Source organism: Microcaecilia unicolor, chromosome 3 (genome assembly GCF_901765095.1).
Source record: "Microcaecilia unicolor chromosome 3, aMicUni1.1, whole genome shotgun sequence".
Lineage (NCBI taxonomy): Eukaryota > Metazoa > Chordata > Amphibia > Gymnophiona > Siphonopidae > Microcaecilia > Microcaecilia unicolor.
The window spans coordinates 142,321,045-142,347,144 of NC_044033.1; the positions used below are offsets into that span (position 1 = coordinate 142,321,045).

Sequence of the window (26,100 nt, forward strand, 5' to 3'; positions counted from 1 at the left end):
CATGAAAAGACCATGTAGGGGTGCGAAATCTAAGGCCTATTTTTACCGTAGCTTAGTAAAAGGACTCCTAAGGGAGGGACGGATGAAGGTTTGCCTGCTGTGCCCAACAGGCTTGTACCAGCCCTTGTGGGAACTCTCTCTCTCATGTTTTTCTTCTTTGAATAATAGGCTGAAAACAGGCCAGCCATCTGCTATTCTGGAGGATACACGTGTAAATAAATGGTAATCTTGGCTTTTTGTCAGAACTCTCAAGTGGGAGGTTTTTTTTTTTGTTTTTTTTTTTGCGGTACCTTTTACCTAATGCCATTTGCGCTATTACACTATGGACACGTCCCACAGAAACATCCCGATTCTGCTAGAACTGTTAAGTGGGGCCGGACGGTCCCTAACACTTTTACATAAGTACTTAAGTATTGCCATACTGGGAAAGACCAAAGGTCCATCGAGCCCAGCATCCTGGTTCCAACAGTGGCCAAGCCAGGTCACAAATACCCCAGCAAGATCCTTTTCCTATCCTTCCTCCCTCTGGAGCTGCGTTTTGTGCTGCATAGAAAGCTGAGGAGGAGAGAAATACACAGCACTGAAACCCCGCAGTAAAGCCTTTACACTGCAGCAGGAAAACGGAGCCAAGGTCTGGTTTTCCGCTGCGATTTTCCTCTCACCTCCCTTTTGTAATCGTAGTGACTGGTGAGACCCTCTCAGCCCCCCCCCCCCCCCCCCACCCCAGTATATTCTACAAATATCGTCCCCTCTGGTTTTTCTTCTCTCGGATCGTCCCGAAGAAACAAATCCCAGTCTTGAAAGTTTTCCATCTAAACTGTGCACGAGAAATCCGTGCTTCAAACTAAGACGCCTTATTTCGGTTTTGCAGCGCTGCACACGAAACCGGAGCGACCCGCTTTCACTAAACCCAAGATTCCTATCCCTGGGTAGCAAGCTTGAGCTTAGATCCCCGCAGCCCCACTTCCCACCTCTGAGAAGGAAGAAAGCACATGGGAGGAATAAAACCGGACAATTCTGCCCAAATCACTGAGGTGCCTGTCCCAACATCTGCACTCAAGCCCGATCCATGCTGCACTAGGGTGAGCCCAGCACGCAGGAAGGCGGACCGGGTCTGCCTGATCCGGAATCACTCGGCGGAGCTGAGAAAAATTCAGGCAGACACAGATCGGACGCATTGCTACTGCTCACCTTTCTGCCCTCCTCCGCTTTTCTATTCTGTTTTCTGTCTCTGTTCATTCCGTTTAGCCTCCTAGCGGACGATTTTCTCTCACTGCTTCTCTGAAGTTGGAGTAACCCACTCATTAATTCGTTCATTCTCTCTCTCCCTATTCTATCCAGAAGGTCTGTTTGTCTAACTCTGTCTTTCTTCTCGATTTTCTGCCTGTTCCTCTCCCTTCTCCTCCACCCCCAGGTCCTGAGCCATGTGAGACTAGGCGACCCCCCCCCCCCCTTTCCCCAGGTCCAGTCCGGCTCGGCTATGCAGCTGGGAGGGAACGGCACCACCGCTGCCCAGCCTTGGCCCCCTGAGCCCAGCGAGCAGCTCTTCAGCCCGGGCACCTACCAGTTCCTGGCTGTGGCCGTGGCAACTATTGGCGTCCTGGGCGTGTGCAATAACCTGTTAGTGTTGGTGCTTTACTCCAGATTTCAGGGGCTGAGGACACCCACCAACCTCCTACTGCTGAACATCAGTTTCAGCCACCTGCTTGTGTCTCTCTTCGGGGTCACCTTCACCTTCGTGTCCTGTAGGAGGAGGCGTTGGGTCTGGGACAAGGCGGGATGCGTTTGGGACGGATTTAACAGCAGCCTTTTCGGTAAGCTTCTTGGTCTTCTGTAACCAGTGCCTTTAGCACTGCTGAATAATAGGGCGCATTGCAGCTGCGGGAGAGGGGAATACATGGACTCAAGGGTTTGCCTGTTCTCAATGGGGTCGGGACCCAAGGCTTTAACTAGAGCTGCCCTCATCCCCATGAAAGGCCTGGGCTGGTGGTGATTTAGACCTCGGCCTTAATTTGGCCGAAAGGGCGGGAAGAGGTGATATCTTGGAAAGTCATTGCATCATTAAAGCAGGAATATTTTTCATGTAACTTTATCACCTTGATGAGGAGTTTTTTTGGGCTCAGAGAGAGAACATGGAAGTTTTGATATGCCCCATGAGTCTGCCTTTCCACTGCCTAATGAGCAATCCAGCATAGCTATAGAAAAAATAGGATCTTTCCAGCTAAAAAAAAGAAAAGCATGAAGAACAGTAAAAAGGAATAATGATTGGGTATATGTAGTTAACAATTGGTAACAGTGAAGGAAAGTGTGTGCTTTTGGTCCAAAAAGAGTGTCTAACAATTTGATTTTAGTCTATCAAAGGATGCATTAAGTTAGTTATCTATGTTATGTGGGATATACCTTGATGATACCAGCAATTGCTGTAATAATAATAATAATAAGAATAATATCAGAAAACCACCAACAAAAAACACTATGCAGAGAACACAGTCCCTATAAAGGAAATCCTCTGCCTTTATGTCACAGCTCCCTGGCAAAGAAAGTGGAAGTAATTAGTGTTCCTCTTTATTTATTATTTATGTAGGCATTTGTTGTTAATAAGATGGGATCTTGTTCTGTTGATTTCCAAAAAAATATTAGAAAATGTTGGCAACATGGAATGTAGGATTTTACTGAATCCTCCTTTAGGCCAGTGGTTCTCAACCCAGTCCTCTCAGCACACCCAGCCATTTGGGTTTTCAGAATATTCACAATGAATATGCATAAGTGAGATTTGCATGCCAAGGAGTCAGTGTATGCAAATCTGTCTCATGCATATTCATTGCAGATATCCTGAAAGCCTGACTGGATGGGTGTGCCCGAAGGAGTGAGTTGAGAAGCTCTGCTATAGGTCACCAAGAAGATTATGGACTAAATGTTGTTGGGTTTTTTTTTTTTTTTTTTTTGCAAGTAGGCCTTTTAGTGAAAAAAACATACTAAAGCATCTTGAGATGCACAAAGGGCTATCGCTACAAAAGCTTATTGTATGCTTTGGGGTCCTTTTTACTAAACTGTGGCCTTAGTAAACTTTTACACAGGTCTTTCCTATGTACTGAGGCTGATTTTCTATTAGTGGCCAAGTGCTAATGGGGAGGGGTGGGTAGAATTTGATATACTGCCTTTTTGTGGTTATAACCAAAGCTGTTTACATTACTAATGCTAATCAATTCTTTAGTGCTACTAGATGTACACAATGCTGAACATATTACATGCAAGTACTTCTTCCTGTTTCTAGAGGGCTCACAATCTAGGATTTTGTAACTGAAGTAAGGGAGGGAGCTGCAATGGGAATTGAACCCAGGTTACCAGGATGAAAGCCTACTATACTATCCATTAAGCTACTCCTCCACTTCATATTATATTCAGGTACTTATTTTGTACCTGGGGCAATGGAGGATTGAGTGACTTACCCAGACTTACAAGGCAGTAGGAGTTGAACCCAGTTCCCCAGAATCTCAGCTCACTGCACTAGCCATTAAGTTGCTTCCCCACTCCTAATGTTGCCATACTGTGTAGCCTTTTTTAAAAATTACCACAGGAGCCCTTACCACCATCAGTTTTGTAGGCGGTAAGGGCTCACGTGGTATCCTTAAGCTGACCAGTTAGTATACGGTATTGTAGATGCGCTATCTGGTTAGTGCAGGAATGCCCACTCTCCACCCATTCTCAAAAAAAGCAATGAATCCCAAAAGAAATGGCTAGGCAACTCGATAGAAACAGAGGGAACTATAAAAGTATGAAAAATAACCACTAACATGAAGGATCAAGGGAGAGTCCCACAGCCAAGCTTCACTCTCACTGTCCAATACGGCTCACTTGAACGCTGTATACTGTGCCAGAGCCGGTGGTTGGGAGGTGAGGATAGTGCTGGGCAGACTTATACGGTCTGTGCCAAAGCCGGTGGTTGGGAGGAGGGGCTGGTGGTTGGGAGGCGGGGATAGTGCTGGGTAGACTTATATGGTCTGTGCCCTGAAGAGCACAGGTACAAATCAAAGTAGGGTATACACAAAAAGCAGCAAATATGAGTTATTTTGTTGGGCAGACTGGATGGACCGTGCAGGTCTTTTTCTGCCGTCATCATCTACTATGTATACATCATTAGACTCCCTGAAAGTTATATCATATTTATCCTTCAATAAATTTATTATTTTAAAACCTTTTTAAAATTATTTTTAACTTATTTTAAGCAAAACTAACAAAGTTCCCAATGAGAATATCAAGTGCAAAAAATGGTAGCCAATAGGCTCAGTCCCCAAAATATCCATCTGCTAATTAATGAGTCCTTTTACTACGGTGCACTGAAAAATGGCCTGCGGTAGTATAGACGCGTGTTTTGAGTGCACGCAGAATTATTTTTTAGCACACCTACAAAAAAAATGCCTTTTTAAAATTGTTGCCGAAAATGGACATGAGGCAAAATGAAAATTGCCACACATCCATTTTGGGTCTGAGATCTTATCGCAAGCCATTGACCTAGAGGTAAGCTCTCACGCTGTAACTGCGCGGTAATGGTCTATGCGCATCAAATGCTGCTTGATGCGCATAGCTGCTGCACACCAGAAAACAAACATTTTTCAGACGCACGTAGTGAACGCACGCCAAAATTGAAATTACCGCAAGGGCCACGCGGTAACTGGGCGGTAACTCCAATTTGGTGTGCACGCTCAGTTCACTTAAAGGAACATGCAGGATGTCAGGACTCGAGAAAACAGCAGCAAAGTTCAGCGAACACGCCGGAGACCGGCACTGAAGAAGACTTCGGCTGGCGGGGGTTAGGGACCCCTGCCAACAAAAGTACCTTGTGGTGGTGGCAGCAGGGGGGTCGGAAGTGGCAGGAGAGGGTCAGCCCCTGGTGTAATTAAACTCTGGAATTTGTTGCCAGAGAATGTAATAAAAGCAGTTATCTTAGCAGAGTTTAAAAAAGGATTGGATGGCTTCCTAAAGGAAAAGTTCATAGACCATTATTAAAATGGACTTTGGGAAAATCCACTGCTTATTTCTAGAGTAAGCAGCATAAAATGTACTATTTTGGGATCTTGCAAGGTACTTGTGACCTGGATTGGCCACTGTTGGAAACAGGATGCTGGGCTTAATGGACCTTTGGTCTGTCCCAGTATGGCATGTACTTAGGTAAACATCCAAGTCTAAAAAGAGGAATGTCTTTATTTAGACATGTTTCAATCACATCCAGGGTATAAAAAGGTGCTGTGATTGAGCAGCTGACCACTGGAGGGATGAATGCACAACCCCTCATGAATCTCCCAGTGGTTGCTGTCCTCATCCCTCTCCAATGACAGTGAAATCAGAAAGGAATACCAGGCTCTATGACACCATCAGGTATTATGGACATTTTGAACAAAGCAGAAAACAGGTCTGAGGAGTAGCCAAGTGGTCAGTGCTGTGGATTGTAAACTGGAAAAAGCCAAGTTCACTACCCACCAGGGGCGTAGCCAGACTTCGGCAGGAGGAGGGGTCCAGAGCCCGAGGTGAGGGAGCACATTTTAGCCCCCCCCCCAGCACCGCTGACCCCCCCCCCCGCCATTTTTAACCCCCCACCCCCAATATTTGACACCTCCTGCCACCACCACCACCTTTGACCCCCCCCCGGCACCAACCCTTTTGACCCCCTCTTCCTGCTGCCGCCAACCCGCCACCATCGGGTACCTTTTCTGGCGGGGGTCCCCAGCCAGCCGAAGTCCTCTTCTCCGGTACGGCCGCGTTGCTGATCTGCAAGGGCAGGCTTCTGTTTCTGTGAGTCTGATGCCCTGCATGCAAAGGTACCCGACGGCGGCAGGGGAGGGTTGGCAGCGGGAGGAGGGGGTCGAAGGGGTTGGCGGTGGGGGGGGGGGCCAGGACCAAATCTATGGGGGCCCCACATAGCTACGCCCCTGCTTCCCACATCAGCTTTCTTTTTTCATCCTTTAAATTGTGAAACCTCCAGCAACAGACATATACCAGCACCTGTAAGACAAAAGGTTATTGAGGTACAGTCAGGTACAGTAGGTATTTTCCTGTTCCTGGAGGGCTCATCATTAAAAAACAAGAGCTGTAGGGAGAAATGAACTAGGGGTCTCTGGGTTACAATCCAATGCACTGACTACTAGGCTGCCCCTCTACTCTGCAAGGACCTCGGTGTGGCTATTTCTGTTAAAATGCTGCCAGAGAGACACCCTTGTCCATGGATTTTTGGTGTTCGTAATTTGGATGTTTCAGTTTGTACAATGGCTGTTCATTTTGGACATTCTCACGTATTTTCGAATAGGACAGCCCAATGTATTTCCTGTTCAAAAATGGCTGTGAGATGGGCGTTTTTTATTGGGATGTTATGAGCAGGACATTCCAATTTTGACTTAGACTTCCTTTCGAAAATGCCCCTCTGTGTATGCCAGTTTTCTGTGCAAAATTTATTGGCAAAAAAAGACAGCGATATTTGATAATACTTTTTTTTCCTTTAAAAGAAAGTCTTTGCGCTGGGAGGTCTGGTATTAAAATTATTCACATCTTTTCTTATTGGTATAATGTCTCTTAACTTTGTGCAAACCATGACAGGAATGAACCTCACTCCTATGCCAGGGGTACATTGGGCATAATTTTAGTCCCTCAGATTCACAGCTAATGCTCATTTCAGTGCTGGTAGGTGGTGGTTTCACAAAGGGAGTCATTCTTCATGGAATTCTCTGGAACTGCCAGAAGGTTCTGCTGTTTCTGGAATACTGTTTACCATTTCCTTCCAACTGCTGGGTACACTGTTGCAGTTCTTTGATTTACAGTATAGAATTTATGCTGACAGTATCCAGCTGCACTTGCTGGTGCAGTCTGACTCTGCTGACTTGTTTTCTTAGGACTTAGTGTGTGATTGTCTTGAGTGACTGGATGCTGAGTTGAGCACTGTCTATAGAATAACATGTCACGTTGTGATCTGTGCCCAACTTTTAGGTGTGGGGATTTATACCAACTGAAACCTGGTGTAAATCCTCACACTTAAATTAGGCACAGATCCCTCGAATTCTATAATACTGCATGCATCTTTAGTGAACACCCCGACACGCAATACCCTTCTATGGCCACACCTTCTTTTCAGTTGCACGCAGTGGCGATCCTAGCCTCGATGACACCCGGGGCGGATCGCCGATGCGCCCCCCCCCGGTGCAGCGCCCCCCCCGGCGAAATGACACCCCCCCTGGTGCACGCCGCTGGGGGGGGTGGGTGCCGCGGCGTGCACCTGTCAGCTGAATTCGCTAACTTCGCTGCAGCTCCCTCTGCCCCGGCCGGAACAGAAGTAACCTGTTCCGGGGCAGAGGGAGCTGCAGCGAAGTTAGCAAACTCAGCTGACAGGCATGCACCGTGGCACCCCCCAGCGGCGTGCACCCAGGGCGGACCGCCCCCACCGCCCCCCCTTGGTACACCACTGGTTGCACACTAAAAAGTTTACGCACACATCTTTATAGAATAGCACCTAGTGAGATGCACGCATAAATTCAAATTTCTGCCAAAAATGTCAATAATTGTTAATACCCAATTATTGGCGCTAACTGGCTTGACCCTCAATTAAACTGCATGCGCTCAAATTTGTGCGTGCAGTTTTGAGCACCATTTATAAAATTTGGGGAATAATGTACACTTAAGTGTGAAAGCACTAAAGTCCTAGTCTATAATCTATGGACCCAATATTCAGACTGCGGGAGTCAGCCCAGATAACTCCTGTGGTCAATGCTGAGCCCAGACATTCAATGCCGGGCTCTTTCCAGTGACCAGCATTAAATATCTGGTTCACACTTAACCGGCCAAGTCAATATTCAGCGCTGGCCGGTTAAGTTTGAACCAGCCAAAGATAGGCCTGGTATTCACATGGCTAAATATGGCTGCCAAACTTACTCTGAAAATTGGCAGATAGCCGGTTTTATCACGCAATATAACCAGCTATCAGCTAGCCAGTAACCGAGAATTTTCAGCGGGTCATAGCTAGCCATGTCCCGTTGAAAATTCACGGATAGCCAGTTATAGGGCATTTAACCAGCCGGGTGCCAATCCTGGCCGGTTAAATGCTTTGGAATATCGAGGGGAGGGGGGGAGTATGTGCACAAGTTGCTTAGCACATAAGTGCAACGTGCATACACATGGACTGGGTTCCCAGTTACATGTGTAACTTACAGAATACTGTAGGTTACATGCTAAAATGCCATACTTCATGCCTACATTTGGATGCATTGTTGCTGAGTTAGTTTAGTATTCTCTAATGGCATCTTAGTGCACAGATGTCATTGCTAGATGACCGAGGAGTAAAAGGGGCGATCAGGGAAGACAAAGTCGTAGCGGAGAGATTAAACAAATTCTTTGCTTCGGTCTTCACCGAGGAAGATTTGGGTGGGATACCGGTGCCAGAAATGGTATTCAAAGCTGACGAGTCGGAGAAACGTAATGAATTCTCTGTAAACCTGAAGGATGTAATGGGCAGTTCTACAAACAGAAGAGTAGCAAATCTCCTGGACCAGATGGTATTCATCCCAGAGTACTGATAGAACTGAAAAATGAGCTTGCAGAGCTATTGTTAGTAATATTTAATTTATCCTTAAAATCGAGCGTGGTACCAGAAGATTGGAGGGTGGCCAATGTAACGCCGATTTTTTAAAAAGGTTCCAGAGGAGATCCGGGAAATTATAGATCAGTGAGTCTGACGTTGGTGCCGGGCAAAATGGTAGAGACTATTATAAAGAACAAAATTACAGAGCATATTCAAAAGCATGGATTAATGAGACAAAGTCAAAATGGATTTAGTGAAGGGAAATCTTGCCTCACCAATCTACTACATTTCTTTGAAGGGATGAACAAACGTGGATAAAGGTGAGCCGGTTGATAGTGTGTATCTGGATTTTCAGAAGGCATTTGACAAAGTACCTCATGAAAGACTCCAGAGGAAATTGAAGAGTCATGGGATAGGAGGTAGTGTTCTATTGTGGATTTAAAACTGGTTAAAAGATAGAAAACAGAGAGTAGGGTTAAATGGTCAGCATTCTCAATGGAGAAGGGTAGTTAGTGGGGTTCCCCAGGGGTCTGTGCTGAGACCGCTGCTTTTTAACATATTTATTTATGACCTAGAGATGGGAGTAACTAGTGAGGTAATTAAATTTGTTGACGACACAAAGTTATTAAAAGTCGTTAAATCGCGAGAGGATTGTGAAAAATTACAAGAGGACTTACGAGATTGGGCATCTAAATGGCAGATGACGTTTAATGTGAGCAAGTTCAAAGTGATGCATGTGGGAAAGAGGAACCCGAATTATAGCTACATCATGCAAGGTTCCACGTTAGGAGTCACGGACCAAGAAAGGGATCTAGGTGTCGTCGTTGATAATACGTTGAAACCTTCTGCTCAGTGTGCTCCTGCGGCTAAGAAAACAAATTGAATGTTAGGTATTATTAGGAAAGGAATGGAAAAAAAATGAGGATATTATAATGCCTTTGTATCGCTCCATGGTGCAACCGCACCTCGAATATTGTGTTCAATTCTGATCTCCGCATCTCAAAAAAGATATAGTGGCATTAGAAAAGGTGCAGAGAAGGGTGACGAAAATGATAAAGGGGATGGAACGACTTCCCTATGAGGAAAGGCTAAAGCGGCTAGTGCTCTTCAGCTTGGAGAAAAGGCGACTGAGGGGAGATATGATAGAGGTCTATAAAATAATGAGTGGAGTTGAACGGGTAGATGTGAAGCGTCTGTTTACGCTTTCCAAAAATACTAGGTCTAGGGGGCATGCGATGAAGCTACAATGTAGTAAATTTAAAACGAATCAGAGAACATTTTTAATCACTCAACGTGTGATTAAACTCTGGAATTCGTTGCCAGAGAATGTGGTAAAGGCGGTTAGCTTAGTGGAGTTTAAAAAAGGTTTGGACGGCTTCCTAAAGGAAACGTCCATAGACCATTATTAAATGGACTTGGAGAAAATCCACTATTTCTGAGATAAGCAGTATAAAATGTTTTGTACTTTTTTGGGATCTTGCCAGGTATTTGTGACCTGGATTGGCCACTGTTGGAAACAGGATGCTGGGCTTGATGGACCTTTGGTCTTTCCCAGTATGGCAATACTTATGTACTTATATTTGATGAACACCTTACTTATGAATCAAATGTGAATGCAGTGATCAAGAAGGTATTTTATACAATGAAAAAATTAAGAAGAATTAGATCTAGTTTTAACGGATGAGAGGAGACATTATTGAGATCTACAAAATCCTGAGTGGTGTAGAACGAGTAGAAGTAAATCAATTTTTTACTCATTCCAAAAGTACAAAGACTAGGGGACAGTCAAGGAAGTTACATGGAAATACTTTTAAAACAAATAGGAGGAAATAATTTTGCGCTTAACGAATAGCTAAGCTCTGGAACACTTTGCCAGAGGATGTGGTAACAGTGTATTTGGGTTTTCAAAATGTTTGGACAAATTCCCGGAAGAAAAGTCCATAGTCTGCTATTGAGACAGACGTGGGGAAGCAACTGCTTGCCCTGGGATTGGTAGCATGGAATGTTGCTACTAATTGAGTTTCTGCCAGGTACTTGTGACCTGGCTTGGCTACTGTTTGGAAAACAGGATACTGGGCTAGATGGACCGTTGATCTGACCCAGCATGGCTACTCTTATGTTTAATTGACTATTGTAATGCTGTGTTTGTAGAGCTATCTGAAGGGCTGATTACAAAATACAGCAGCCCGATTGATTTGTGGGTCATCTAGATTTGAATCAGCCTCTTCACTGTTATTGAACCTTCATTGGCTTCCGGTCAAAGCTCGCATTATTTTTAAATTATGTACAAGGACTTTTCTGATTTTGTATGGGTCTTCCCCAGAGAATTTGTCTGACTTGGTTAATCTTACTCATAGAAACAGGGAATTGTCAGATAGGCTCCACTATTGCTACAATACCCTAGTCCCAAATGTGTAAAATACAGAACAGTGTTTAATGGATTGTTTTCTTTTCAGTCTGCCAAATGGTAGAATGCTTTACCACCAAATGTAAAGAAGTCTACTAATTACAAATCCTTTATGAGAGCTTTTAAAACTAATCTTTTTCAACTTTTTAATAATTGATAAACTCTTCCTTTAATTATAAGTTGCATGTCCTGGGTATGCCCAGTTTCTTTAATTGTAAACCATATAGAACTCACTTGGGACTTTGCATGGTATAAGCGCTTATTTTATTGTTATAGAATTGGCGCTCAGGATGCAGCATCAGCACACATAAAATGTGGCACCCAGGTATAGAATCATCCTTATAGAATACAAGGAGTGGCCTAGTGGTTAGGGTGGTGGACTTTGATCCTGAGGAACTGAGTTCGATTCCCACTTCAGGAACAGGCAGCTCCTTGTGACTCTGGGCAAGTCACTTAACCCTCCATTGCCCCATGTAAGCTGCATTGAGCCTGCCATGAGTGGGAAAGCGTGGGGTACAACTGTAATCATAGAACATTCCCAAATCAACTAAAAACTCCCAGCAACAGGCAAAGATCAGCAATAGAAATATAAAAACATTCTGTTTAAACTTGAGTGTCACATCAGCGAGAGCAACACAACCGAACACTGAGAAGTAACAAAAGCTTGCAAATTATGAAAATCAGCACTGCAAATATTCCACAACACCAGTACACTTCCAGCGCAAAAAGAGAACAATTAAACACAGAGGAGTCCTTTTACTAAGGTGCGCTGAATAATGGCCTGAGGCCTCCTCCATGCTAACTAGTTATGTGACCCCCAGCGGTCGGCGTTCAACTTCTTAGAGGGACAGGTGGCATTCAGCCACATGAGATCCAGCAATAACAGGTCTGTGATGCCCTTAATGGGTAGATGTAAATCACCTGCTTACTCTTTCCACAAATACTAGGACTAGGGGGCATACGATGAAGCTACAAAGTAGTAAATTTAAAATGAATCAGAGAAAATTTTTCTTGATTCAATGTGTAATTAAACTCAGGAATTCATTGCCAGAGAATGTAATAACAGCAGTTAGTTTAGCGGGGTTTAAAAAAGGTTTGGATGGCTTCCTAAAGGAAAAGTTCATAGGCCATTATTAAAATGGACTTGGGGAAAATCCACTGCTTATTTCTAGGATAAGCAGCATAAAATGTATTGTACTTTTTTGGGATCTTGCCAGGTACTTGTGACCTGGATTGGCTACTGTTGGAAACAGGATACTGGGCTTGATAGACCTTCAGTCTGTCCCAGTATGGCAATACTTCTGTACTTATGTACTTAGTGTATGCGTGTGTTTTGGGCGTGTGCAGATCCATTTTTCAGCACGCCTGCAAAAAATGACTTTTTAAAATTTTTGCCAAAAATGGATGTGCGGCAAAATAAAAATTGGCGTGTGTCCATTTTGAGTCTGAGACCTTACCGCCAGCCATTGACTTAGCAGTAAGGTCTCACACGTTAATCAGGCGGTAATGACCTATGTGCATCAAATGCCACTTGGCGTACGTAGCGGGTGCGCGCCAGAAAAGAAAAATTATTTTTCACATGTGTGTATTGGACGCGTGCCAAAAATGAAATTACCACAAGAGCCATGCAGTATCCAGGCGGTAACTCCAAATTGGCATGCACTGGGCACGCGTAGACGCTTACGCGGCTTAGTAAAATGGTCCCAGAATCTACTTGTTGAAAGAATCCTCCACTGCAGTTACAAAAGGAAAACGTGGAGGGGCATAATCGAACGCGAATGCCCATCTCTATGGGCGTCTATGTCCGAAAGCAGGTATGTGAAGAGGTGGGACAGACCGTATTATCGAAAAAGATGGGCATCCATCTTTCATTTCGAAAATACGGTTTGGCCGAACCAAATGCCATGGATTTGGTCCCTTCTGAGATGGGTGGTTTTTTTTTAGTGATAATGGAAACTAAAAATGCCCAGCTCAGAAATGTCCCAATCCAAGCCATTTGGTCATGGGAGCGACAAATGTACAACACTACCATAGCTCTTAGGGGTGTAGGGGGCAACTACATGTGGGTACAGTGGGTTTTAGAGGCCTCCCATTTACCACCACAAGTGTTACGGGTGGGGGGGGGGGATGGGCCTGGGTCTGCCTGCCTGAAGTGCACTGCAGTACCCACTAAAAGTGCTCCAGGGACAGGACCTGAAGACTATTCTCGCTGAAAACGTCCTTTATTTGAATAAGCATGTTTACTCACCAGGGGCGTATCTGGAATCCGGCGGTAGGGGGGGCCACAGCCAGAGAGGGGGGGCACATTTTTGCCTCCCTCCCCCCCCCCCGCCGCCGCCGCCGCCGCCTCTCTCCACCCCCTCCCCGCCGTCAACCCTCCCCCGCTGCTTACTTTTGCTGGCGCCGAGGTCCGACCCGCAATCTCCGTTTTTCGTCTTCCTCCGTGGCCATGCTTCCAGGAAGTAACGCTGCAGTGCTGATTCGTTGAATCCAGTTCGACGTCTGACGTCAGACGCCGAACTGGATTCAACGAATCAGCACTGCAGCATTACTTCCTGGAAGCATGGCCACGGAGGAAGACGAAAAACGGAGATTGCGGGTCGGACCTCGGCGCCAGCAAAAGTAAGCAGCGGGGGAGGGTTGACGGCGGGGAGGGGGGCCAGGGCGAAATCTGCGGGGGCCCAGGCCCCTGTGGCCCCACGCAGATACGCCCCTGTTACTCACAGTTAACTGCAGATCAGAGGTTGTGCCCCACTGGCAATGAGTCTCGCTGGTACTGAAATTAGCAGTAGATCCGAGCTGACAGAATGGTGTACAGTGCCCTCTTTCAGCAACATTCAAAGTAATAACTAACGTTCTCTAACGTGGGTAACACGTGAAAGGGATCTAAAAGTGTCTTACACAAATGGCCACTACCTCATGGACTACCGGAAACAAAACAGGGCACATTCTGACCCAGTAAGCAGAGGGAAAAGCACCATGGGAGAAGAGCCTACCAACTTCCAACATCGTGAGCATTTAACACAAGCTAGTGGAATCACGGAGCCCAATACCCTACACCCACCACGATGCATTGGTGATATGACTCTGCAGTGCCCTTAACACCACGCCCCAGTCCCGCCTTCGCCACACCTCCGACACGCCCCCATGATCTTTGTTCGTCTCCGTGATGGACTGCAGTTGAGGACGCCAAAAATCGGGTTTTGATTATACCAATTTGGGCACCCACGGGAAACGGACGCCCATCTCCCGATTTGGGTCGAAATATGGGCGTCTTTCTCTTTCGAAAATAAGCTGGACAGTCACCTAGTAAAAAAAAATTTTGAGACTACAGATTAGAAACAAATAACTAGATACAAAATGAAATTGAAAACCCAAGAAACTAGCCTGCGAGTAGCAGAGCGCTGGAAAAAAAGAAACAAGAAGCTGTTTCTTCTTGTAGGATCAAAATACAAGATATTCCCATTTTCAAAGATGATGTCTCATTTTAATCACGCCCAGCGGCGCAGTTAACAATTTTAATCACATGATTGATCGTGCTTGCTCATGACATGCATTTTAGGCATATGCTTTTCCAATTTTTTTTTTTAATGTTGACCAAAACATCCTTTTGAACAGATGCTCAGTGTGGCTGATTATCCTTCACAACATGCTACGATTAAAACTTTTTTGGCCGCCGCACACTGGACAAAAGATTTCAGCATATTGTCTGCAATGACACTTAGATATTTTTCTTGAGTGCTGACTCCTAACGTGGACCATAGCATCAGGTAGCTATGATTTGGATTATTCTTCCCAATGTGCATCACTTTGCATTTGTCCACATTAAATTTCATCTGCCATTTGGATGCCTGGTCTTCCTGCAATTTTTCACAGTCCGCATATGTTTTGACTTTGAATAGTAAAGAGGGGCATGATCGAAAGGGACAGCCACGTTTCGATTTAGATGTCCCCGCAGAACGTCCCGATCCAGGGGCGGGGAAAGCTGTATTTTCAAAACAGGATGGACGTCCATCTTTTGTTTCGAAAATACGGTCAGGAACATCCAAATCCTTAAATTTGGTCGTCCCTAGACTTGGTCGTTTCTGATTTTCGCAATAATCGAAACCAAGGACGTCCATTTCAGAAACAACCAAATGCAAGCCATTTGGTCGTGGGAGGAGCCAGCATTTGTAGTGCACTGGTGCCCCTGACATGCCAGGACACCAACCGGGCAACCTAGGGGGCAATGCAGTGGACTTCATAAATTGCTCCCAGGGACATAGCTCCCTTACCATGTGTGCTGAGCCCCCCAAACCCCCCCCAAAACCCACTGCCCACAACTGTACACCACTACCATAGCCCTTACGGGTGAAGGGGGCACCCAGATGTGGGTACAGTGGGTTTCTGATGGGTTTTGGAGGGCTCACATTTACCAGCACAAGTGTAACAGGTAGGGGGGATATGGGCCTGGGTCCGCCTGCCTGAAGTGCACTGCATTCGGTAAAACTGCTCCAGGTACTTGCATACTGCTGTGATGGACCTGAGTATGACATCTGAGGCTGGCAATCAATATTTTTAAAGATGTTTTTGAGGGTGGGAGGAGGTTACTGACCATTGGGGGAGTAAGGGGAGGTCATCCCCGATTTCAGGTGGGTTTTGAAAGGCTCACATTTACCAGCACAAGTGTAACAGGTAGGGGGGGATGGGCCTGGGTTCGCCTGCCTGAAGTGCACTGCACCCACTAAAACTGCTCCAGGGACCTACATACTGCTGTCATGAAGCTGGGTATGACATTTGAGGCTGGCAAAAAATATTTTTAAAGTTTTTTTTTTTAGGGTGGGAGGGGGTTGGTGACCACTGGGGGAAGTAAGGGGAGGTCATCCCCGATTCCCTCCGGTGGTCATCTGGTCAGTTCGGGCACCTTTTTGTGCTTTGGTCGTAAGAAAAACATGACCAGGCAAAGTTGTCCAAGTGTTGGTCAGGGACGTCCTTATTTCTTTCGATTATGGGTCGAGGATGTCCTAGTGCTAGGCACGCCCAAGTCCCGCCTTCGCTACGCCTCAGACACGCCCCCTTGAACTTTGGCTGTCCCTGCGACGGAAAGCAGTTCGGGACGTCCAAAATTGGCTTTCGATTATACCGATTTGAACGACCCTGTGAGAAGGACGTCCATCTTCCGATAATCAAAAGCCGATTTTGGCTGGCCTCAACTGCAGTCCATTACGGAGCCAGCCAAACTTCAAGGGGGCATGTCGGAGGCGTACCAAAGGCAGGACGGGGATGTAGTTAACACATGGCCGCCCTCAGCCGATAATGGAAAAAAGGAGGGCGGTCCTGACGAGCATTTGGCCGACTTTACTTGGTCCATTTATTTTCAGGACCAAGCTTCAAAAAAGTGTCCAAACTGACCAGTTGACCACTGGAGGGAATTGGGGATAAACTCCCCATAATCCCCCAGTGGTAACCAACCCCCTCCCACCCTAAAAAAATAAAAATAAAAACATTTTTTGCCAGCCTCAAATGTCATACCCAGCTCCATGACAGCAGTATGCAGGTCCCTGGAGCAGTTTTAGTGGGTACAGTGCACTTCAGGCAGGCGGACCCTGGCTCATCCCCCCCCCCCCCACCTGTTACACTTGTGCTGGTAAATTTGAGCCCTTCAAAACCCACCTGAAACCCACTGTACCCACATGTAGGTGCCCCCCTTCACCCCTTAGGGCTATGGTAGTGGTGTACAGTTGTGGGGAGTGGGTTTTGGGGGGGGGTTGGGGGGCTCAGCACCGAAGGTAAGGGAGCTATGCACCTGGGAGCAATTTGTGAAGTCCACTGCAGTGCCCCCTATGGTTCCCAGTTGGTGTCCTCAGATGTGAGGGGAACTAGTGCACTACAAATGTTGGCTCCTCCCACGACCAAATGCCTTGCATTTGTTCATTTTTGAGATGGGTGTCCTCGGTTTCCACTATCGCCGAAAACCGGGGATGACCATCTCTAAGGACGACCTAAGGACGACCATCTCTAAGGTCGACCTAAATGTTGAGATTTGGGCGTCCCTGATCATATTATCGAAACGAAATATGAATGCCAATCTTGTTTTGATAATAGCGGTTTCCTGCCCCTTCGCCGGGACGTCCTTAGAGATGGGTGCCCTTAGAGATGGTCGTCCCCGTTCGATTATGCCCCTCCACGTCAACCAGCTCACCTTTGTCCACATTACCAGTCTCTGTTATAAGTGACTATAGTGTATTAGCACAGCATACATTAACAATCACAAACTGCCTGCCCTGTGACTTCAATCCAAGCACTTATGCTGATTTTTAAAAATTGGAGCAGGAATGCTGAGACATTACATAAGGCTGCATATGAAAGGTTTAATGCTGCAGAATTCCCCCCCCCCCCCCCCTTAATGTTCCAGATTTACTGCTACCACAAAGCAAGGTCAAAGTTGATTGCAATAGACTTAAAACGTTGGCTCAGATTTGTGGAAAAAATTTCAAACTTTGGCCCTCACCTTCCTACGGGTTTGTTGATCTCCTGCCTTCCTGCCCTCTCCCATGAGACATTCACTTTCCAGCCACTTTCTTTCTCTGAGAACTGAGTCCACTGTAAGCAGTGTCCGCCTCAGACCTACACACATAAAACAGAATTTAAATTGCTCTGTGGCTCATTAATTTCATGCAGGATAATAAGCTCATCTGGTGTTTAATTACTCTGGTTCAGATATAGAGCTAGTACTGGCGTGAATAGCATTGAGAAGATAAAGGAGCCACTAAAGTTTCTTTTCAGCTACAGTTTATGTTTTGTCTCTGTGCCAGAAAATTCCTTTTTCATGTTCACTAACTTCTCCCCAAATTTCCAGTTCTTTATTGAAAATGTCTGTTCTACCATCATCTACAGCTTTATGTAACACTGAGGGACCCTTTTACAAAGGCGCAGCAGGGCTAACTCGCGGGTAACACACACCCAGTTGGCACTACCACCAGGGTAGTGCGTGCACCCAATGGTAATTCTGAGTTTGGCGTGCAATAAATCCCACGGTAGAAAACAATTTTCTGTTTTCTACTGCAGGGGGTATTCCTGCCAGTAACTGACAGCCAGTGGCGTAGCCAGAAAACCAATTTTGGGTGGGCCTGAGCCCAAAGTGGGTGGCACAAAAGTTTCTCTGCCTTGCCCTACCTTCACCTCAAAATATAAATACTTTAATGAGGATCCTCAAACTGTCAGCTGAAGACTTCCTCTGAAAGTGGCCAGAACTTCTTTACCAAGCTTGGCAGGCAGCAGCAACATCCCTAAGCGACCAAAGCTGGCACCCCTTGCATCCTTAGTTGTCAGTAACTCAAAGATGCTGTTGTCAACTGCAGAGCTTGGTAGAAGGGAGTTCTGACTGCCTTTGGAGGAGGTCCTCAGCTGGGATGCTTGGGGAGCCCCACCAGCTATAAAGCAAGGCTAAGGGCCAGTGTTAGACATGCTCTGGCCCAGGTCAGAAAATAAAGGAGGGCACTCTCTCCAATCCCCTCTCTTCCCTGCCTCCCTTCCGATTTCTGTACCTGCCATTACTGTCACACTGACAGACCCTCACCAAAAACAGAACAAGGGATCACAAGTTAGAAATAAAAATATTTACACAAAAATTGAATTGAGAACCCCAAGAAGTTAAACTTAACATGTACTACAACCCTGAAGAAATAAAAACAAAAATGCATTTCCTTTGTACTGAACACAATGCAAAGACATTTGCTATGCACTTTTCACAAAGCTAACATATTCCATTTAAACATTCAAAATAAAATGCTTTTTTCTACTTTTGATGTCTGGGCATTTTATTTTTCCATTATGTTGCTTCTAATTTCCTGGCGTCTACTAATTCTCCTTCAAGTGACTGCTGTGCATTTGTCTTTTCTCCTCTCTACTGTCTATTCCCTCACTACATCTACCTCTGACATACTGATCATTCCTTTTTAGCTGCTTCCTCTTTTTTTTTTTTTCTGCCTCTCTGTCAACTCAAATTTTACTCTCTTTCTCGCCTTTCTCCTTTTTTTTTACTTTACAGCTGCCTATCAGATCGTCATCTTCTTCTCTCTCCCACTAGCTCTCCCATTACCCAACTCATTCCTTCTCCAGCCATTCCCTTTCATCTTTAATCTACTCCCCATTACTATATTTCTATCTTCAGTAATCACTATCCTCTCATCCATTTCCTTGCCACCCTCTTCCTCCTCCCCCCTCCAGCATCTCCCACATGGTTCCACCATTCCCAGCATCTTCCTCCATCCACCCTTCTAGCTCCCTGTCCCTTCTCTTCTCTCCTCCCCTGTCCCCCATGATCCAGCATTTCTCCCTCTCTCTTCCCTCACTCCCATTGTCTGGCATCTCTCCATCATTCTCATTTGCTCCTGGATCCAATATCTCCCTCTCTCCCCTCTCCTATGAATCTCCCCTGCCTCTCATCCAACCCCATGTCCTTCATCTCCCCCTCTCTCCCATTGTCCACATCCTTCTTTCCCCCTCCCTTGTACCCCAGATCCAAAATCTGTCTTCCCCCTCCTTCCCATGCAGCATTCTCTTCCTTCCTCCACCATGTCCAACATTTCTGTCTCTCTCCCACTGTCCACCATCTCTGTCTCCCCCTCCCTTGTGCCCCAGGTCCAATATCTCTTTCTCCTCCTCCCATACAGCATCTCTCCCTTCTTCACATCCACTGTCATGCCCAACAATTCTCCCTCTCTTCTCCCTGCACCATCTCTCCCTCCCCTCCACCCCCATATACAAGATTTCTCCCTTTCTTGCCCCCCTCTACCCCTTTGTCTCTCTCTCTCTTCCTTCCCTCCACCCTCATGCACCATCTCTCCCTCCTCTTCACCTGTGTCCAACATTTCTCCCTGTGTTCTCCCTCCCCCTCCATGCAACATTTCTCCTTCTCCATCCACCCCATCTCTCTTGTCCCTATCCCCCTCTCCCTCCAGGCAGCATTTCTCCCTCTCCTCCCACTATACAAGATTTCTCCCTCTGCTCCGCTGCCTGCCCGGTACCTTTTTATTTTTTTAAGTGATAGGTTATATATCTTATGGTATACTTTCAAGAGAGTAGGTTTTATTGTATATGCATAAGCTGTTATACATGTGTTGCATATATCTGTATGATAACTGGATTTATGTGTTCAAATATGGTTATATTTCTGTATACATATAAGTTAATTGGTTAAAAAGCTGTGGGTGCCAGTAACCAATTGTTTATATGCACCTGCTTGTGCACAACAAGGCATCTAACTCCCATAAGGGCCCATTTACTAAGTGGCGATAATCCAAATTTGGGTTTACTATTCACCATTCTGGAACTAGTGCAGGAGGTAGTTCCCACCCCCAGCGCGTGCCATTTCCGGTGCTACAAAAATATTTTCTATTTTTGTAGCTGTAGTGTTAACCCAGTGGTAATCAGCACTGTTGGGTTAGCGCAGCAGCCCTTACTGCCACCTCAATGGGTGGTGGTAAGTGCTTCCTCTGAAATGGCCTTTCGGTAAGTGGTTCTCTTATTGAACGGCCATTTCTTTGTGGTAAAAGGGGGCCTGCGTTAATGTCAATGCATGTTTCTGACTGCAGCTTAGTAAAAGGACCCAACAGTTCATATCTCAAAAGGGGGTTTGGCCATGGGAGCGGTATGAGAATTTCAGGGGCATTCCAAAACGTTGTGCACGTAATTACAGAATACTGGGTCAGTATGCCCAACTTGGCCACCAGCATTTACACCAGCAGGTGTAAGTCTGGCGCCTAAAGCTTGGGCACAGAAATTGGCAATAATGGTGATTCTATAAAAGACGTGCACCCTTTATAGTTTCACGCTTAGAGCCTATCTTTTCCGACCACCATTTTTGAGCGCCATTTATAGAATTGTTCCCATAGTGCACACTCTTTCAGGAAAGTGTGCCCTCTTTCAAAAGAGTGCGCAGTCAACAACTTTGCTGCTGTTAAGAAAAAATGGACGAAAGAAAACGAACATTCTCAGAAACAGCATGGGAAGCGATACGAAATTAAAAGTTTCTGGCTGTCCAACCCTAAAATAAGGGTCACCTTCCACTGCAATGGGAAAAAGGAAGAATGTTCAAGAGGGTATGACAAAAGGTTTCAAGGGAAGTCCGTAACCTCATATAGTCTTTTATTTATTTGAATTTAGCTTGTGTCTTTTCAGTAGGAACTCAAGGCTAATTACGTTCAGATACACTAGGTTTTTCCCTGTCCCCAGAGGGCTTACAATCTAATGGGCCCTTTTACTAAAGCTTAGTATTTGCTAACAGAATTAGCACGCGCAAAATGCTGCATATCCTATTTTATACTTATGGGCCACGTGCATAGGCGCCCGGTATAAGAGGTTTGGGGAGGCTAAGCCTCCCCAGCTGCAGCAGGACGGATCAGCTGTTTCTTTCTCTCTGACTCCGAGAGTAGACCAGTCCTGACTCTTCTTTGCAGACAGTGCTGCTGCCGGCTCGCCATCACGTTGAGCGCCATGCCCAGCCCATGCCCAGTTCCGCCCGCTACTCGGTCTCTCACCGTCACTGCGCGCCGTGTCCCAGGCTCCTCCTCCTCCTCTTTTTGCCTCCACTCCACACTGCCGGCACCGATCCACCTTAAACCAGCTTCGTTCGGTTCAGGCTCGCAACATCACCGATCGCATCATCATGATGTGCTTCTTGCCTCACAGGCTCAGCCAGTCAGAGTCAGCCTTCCCTAGAGAGCTCCCATCCCATCACTTCCTGTTCCGCATAGGCGGGAATGCGCGGGAGGGGCCGTCATCGCTGTGACTGAAGGCTGGTTAAGAGTGTCTGAGGATGGTGTTCCCAGACCCAGAAATTGTGGCACACAGCACAGCGCATGTTGGATTTCAGGAGGAGAGAGGTAGGTGCTGCTGACTCTGAAGATTTTATGTTTAAATCATTTTTATTCAAGAGATAAGCATAGGTGGTCGGTGGCCCAACTGTTTGGGGAGGCTAAAGGGGGTGGGGTTAGGGGTGGGGCTTACATCCATAATTGTCTGACACAGAAAAAAATAAGTAAAAATAAAAGTTACAATTAACACCTTTTATTAAATGTAGATATTAGATATGCATTAGGGGCTTATAGCCCATTTAGTTATGTTTAAACAAAAGAGATCTGCATGAAACAAAATATTTATTTTTTTATTTTGACTTAAAACCTTCAGAGTCAACTTGGGGGGGAAGGGGAGGGGGAAAGGGGGAAGGGGGAAGATTAAGAAAAGGGGGGTTCGGTTTAATGGGTTAAACAGAAAAGAATTGTAACTGTATTACAAATAATGTTCATACTTATCTGGACCCGTAGGACCAAAAGTGCTTTGCATATTCTAAGTCCTTGTGGCTTGCCGTGCAGTAATTCTGCCATGTTCTGTGGTACGGGAAGAATCAGAAGACATGCAGAAGGAAGAGTTAATTCTGACTCCCAGGCTGGCTATTCACACTAGAGTCAGGAGGTTGGGGTGGCAATGAATGGGGAGTGGGGTTGGTGGAGAGGGGTGTTAAAACATGGAGGGAGAAGCAGGGAAAGAGGGATGTTGGGAACCCTAGGATGGAGAAAATGGAATTGGTTAGGAGAGTGATGTGAAGGAAGGGGAATGAGAGAGGGAAATCAGGGTTCTATACCATATCAGATTATATTGTTGGATGGGTCATGTCTTTCAGTAGATAGGACGTCCAGAGTATTGGGATTGCATCTAGACTCATCCATAATTGATGGAACCTCAGATTAATGCTGTAGTTAAAAAATATTTTTTTAAACTGAACTAACATAGTAAACCACAGCAGACAAAGACCTGAACGGTCCATCCAGTCCGCCCAACAGTCACTCATTCAATTCATGATTAAATCAATACTGAATGTAATATTATACACTTTATCACAAGTCTCTCTTTGGCGTTTCTGGGACATAGACCGTAGAAGACCGCCGGCTCTGTTCTTATGTTCCATCTAGTGGAGTTGCTGTCAAAGCTCACTCCAGCCTATCAAATCCATTTTGTCATTGCAGGACCCAGACCGTAAAAGTCTGCCCAGCATTGTCCTTGGTTCCAGTTACTGAAGTTGTCATTGAAGCCCTTTCCAGCCTTTCCTAAACTGGATTGCCATATACCGATACAGACCTACAAAGTCTACATGGCACTGGCCTTAGTTCTTCACAGCCAGAGGCGGGGGTGGTGTTGCATTTATTTTTGGTTTTTACCATCTATTTTTTAAAATAGGGTTCTTGTGCTTCACATAGACTGTTTGAAGCTTTCCATGTGCTAGACCTGAAGTAATTATGTTCAATTTGATCTTTATTTTTTCCTCAAAATTTCAGAGTATTGGTTTTGGCTGTTATTTTGTCATCTCTGGACTCTTGTAATTCACTAAATCTAGATATTTTGCAGAAATTACTGAAGAAGCTAAGGATGACTCCAAACACAGCTGCTAGGCTAATTTGTAGGAAAAGTAGATGTGATCATGAGACCCCTTTATTTGTTGCTCCTCATTGGCTCCCCATAGAATCACAAATTGTTTTTAAATTTTGTTGTTTAGTTTTTAAAAATCACATGGTGATGCTACCAATGGTTTTCTTTTATTATTTCTTTGTCAGGTACTTCTTTTAAGGGTCGAAGTGTAGATCATCTTATTTTGCAGCTACTGTCATTGAAGTGTGTGAAACATAGATCGTTATGTGGTCAATCTTTACTTTTCCATGCCATTAGAGTTTGGAATCGTGTTCCACAGGATATTTATTCTTCTTTTTCTTATTTGTCATTTTGAGAAAAAAAAATGAAGACTTATCTTTTTGCAAAGAATGTTCTGTGAATTTAGGAAATTGATTGGTATAGCTATATTTTTTTTTGTTACATTTGTACCCCGCGCTTTCCCACTCATGGCAGGCTCAATGCGGCTTACATGGGGCAATGGAGGGTTAAGTGTATATAAGTTATGTTTTTTCTTTTTGCATTTGTATGATTGCTATGCTTGGGTCTTTTTTGTTACCTGCCCTGCACCTTTTCTTAAGGGATTTGGCAGGATACAAGCCTCAAGTGTAGCATAATATAGTATAGTATAGAGGTGAGGAGGGTAATGGGTAGACAAGGGCTAAGAAAAATGGGATCGGTGGCATATGTCAAGTGTTCAGCGCTGCGTGCGTCTGGTAGCGCTATCTAAATGCTATTAGTAGTAGTAGTAGGTAAGAGGAAAAGGGGTGAAAAGAAGAGAAAGGCATATGAAAGGGTTGCATGGGAGGGGAGGAAGGTGAAGAGGGGCTAGGGAGCTAGGAGATTTGGAGTGAGTTAGAGGTTACATGGGATGGGGACCCCTGCCAGCCAAACCAGGGGACCAGAGCAAATTGGGGGGGGGGGCCCAGCCCCCCATGGCCCCCGTAGCTACGCCGCTGGATTAAAGCCCTTAAATAGCTAGTTCACACAGCCTTTTCTTTCTTTTTTATTGTGCTGGTTTACATACACACACCCATGAAACTCAACAAAGAGAGCAGTCATATTATTCCATTTTATATTTATCTAAGGAGTCCTGTATGATTGCATTTATTGCATTCTCTCACTTCAGTAAGAAAGAATAGAAAAGCTCTTTATCTTTGACACAATCTATTGAGCCCCTGTCTGTAGCAGTAGCATGTGCTTGGCAGGTAATATTGAATACAAATAATTACCAACTGTCTAGGAGTTGATAGGTTGTGAAGGATTCATCATGCACCAGTTTGACATCGTTAGGGTTATGCAATCTATTGATGATTTGTTCTGACTCATTTCATGTAATTCGTGTTTAAGCATCTGCAGGAATCATCTTACCGAAAAGTTTGTTGGCTGTGTACCAGATATGGACTTGCTTTTGTTTTGAAGTCCAATGTAGTCAACTGTGCATTTATTTGAACAAAGATTTGACGTTCTTTTCCTACATTATGAGTTTGTCACCGTTAGTGAAAAAGGGACTAATAAACTGTATTCTCCAACAAAGAAGCGCCCAGTCCATGTCCAATTACACACAGAAATGAATTGGTTCAAAAGCATAGGCACCAGTTTTGACAGTGCCAGGGCTCCAGTATTCTTTCTTGCACTGCCCTGGCACTAGAGCTGAAGCTTCAGAATACAGTTCTGCAGCGGAATGCAGGAAGGAAGACTGATGTCTCCTATACTGCTGTGCCCGCCTTCCCCTGCGGCCTATTGACTGGATAAGGAATGTCTGACCAATAGGCTCCAGGGGGAAGCAGGAAAGGAAGCTGGTGTCTCTTATGCTACTGCTCCTACCAAGGAGGGTAAATTGACAACAGGAGATGGCATGACATCAAAAAGCTGAAGCCATCTCCCCTGCATAGCAGCTATTTTAATACACCCAAAATAAAGCAAACAAACCTATCAGCTGCTGCATCAACGTTGTCATTCTTTATTATTGGTAGCATTTTTATTTGATCTCACTTATATTTTCAAACATGCCGGCTTGTGCAGCATACGGATGTACACAGAGGAAGTATCAGTTTCAATGGTTAGAGTAGTAATTAGTTCTAAATCGTAATCATCATGGGGGTCTTAAGCTGCAGTAGCGTTTATATCTTGCGGTAGAAATTTTGCGGTAAATGCCAAGATGCCTATAGGAAGATAATGGGCGTTTTGGCACTTACCACCAGCTGATTTCTACCGTGAATAGGGTTACCATATGTCCGGATTTAACCGGACTTGTCTGTTTTTTGAGGACATGTCCAGGCAACCAGGCGGGTTTTGCCAATCTGCCCATTTGTCCGGATTTCTGGACAAACGGGCAGGCTGGAGGGCGGGCCGTGAGACTTCAACTCTCGGTGGCCATTTTGAATCGGCACCGAGATCAGCAACAGGAAGGATGCATGCAGGGCAGTACTCCGGTCAGGAAAGAAGGGGCTCTTTCCTGCCCCGAAGAGGTCACAGTAGTACGGTAAGGGGAGGGGGGTGATGGGATGTGTGACAGGGGAGGGGAAAATGTGACAGGGGCGGAGCGGGGGTGTGAAAGGGGTGGGGTGGGGTGTGTGGTGGGGGTGGGGCATGTGTCCTTTTGGGGGGACAAAATATGGTAACCCTAACCGTGAGCTACAAATGCTACTGCGGCTTAGTAAAAGACCTGCTTAGTAATTTGAAGAGGCTGGTTAAAGGGATTCCCTAG

General features: G+C 45.4%; 1 protein-coding gene across 1 annotated transcript in view; it reads left to right on the forward strand.

Moving 5' to 3' along the window:
• The first annotated feature begins 1,473 nt into the window (after positions 1 to 1,473).
• OPN3 (opsin 3) overlaps positions 1,474 to 26,100 on the forward strand; it is a 64,621-nt gene continuing 39,994 nt past the window's right edge. Inside the window, exon 1 of the mRNA XM_030195207.1 lies at positions 1,474 to 1,814. Coding sequence (XP_030051067.1) covers positions 1,481 to 1,814 — 334 coding nt within the window. The 5' untranslated portion in view covers positions 1,474 to 1,480. The remainder of the gene's footprint in view (positions 1,815 to 26,100) is intronic.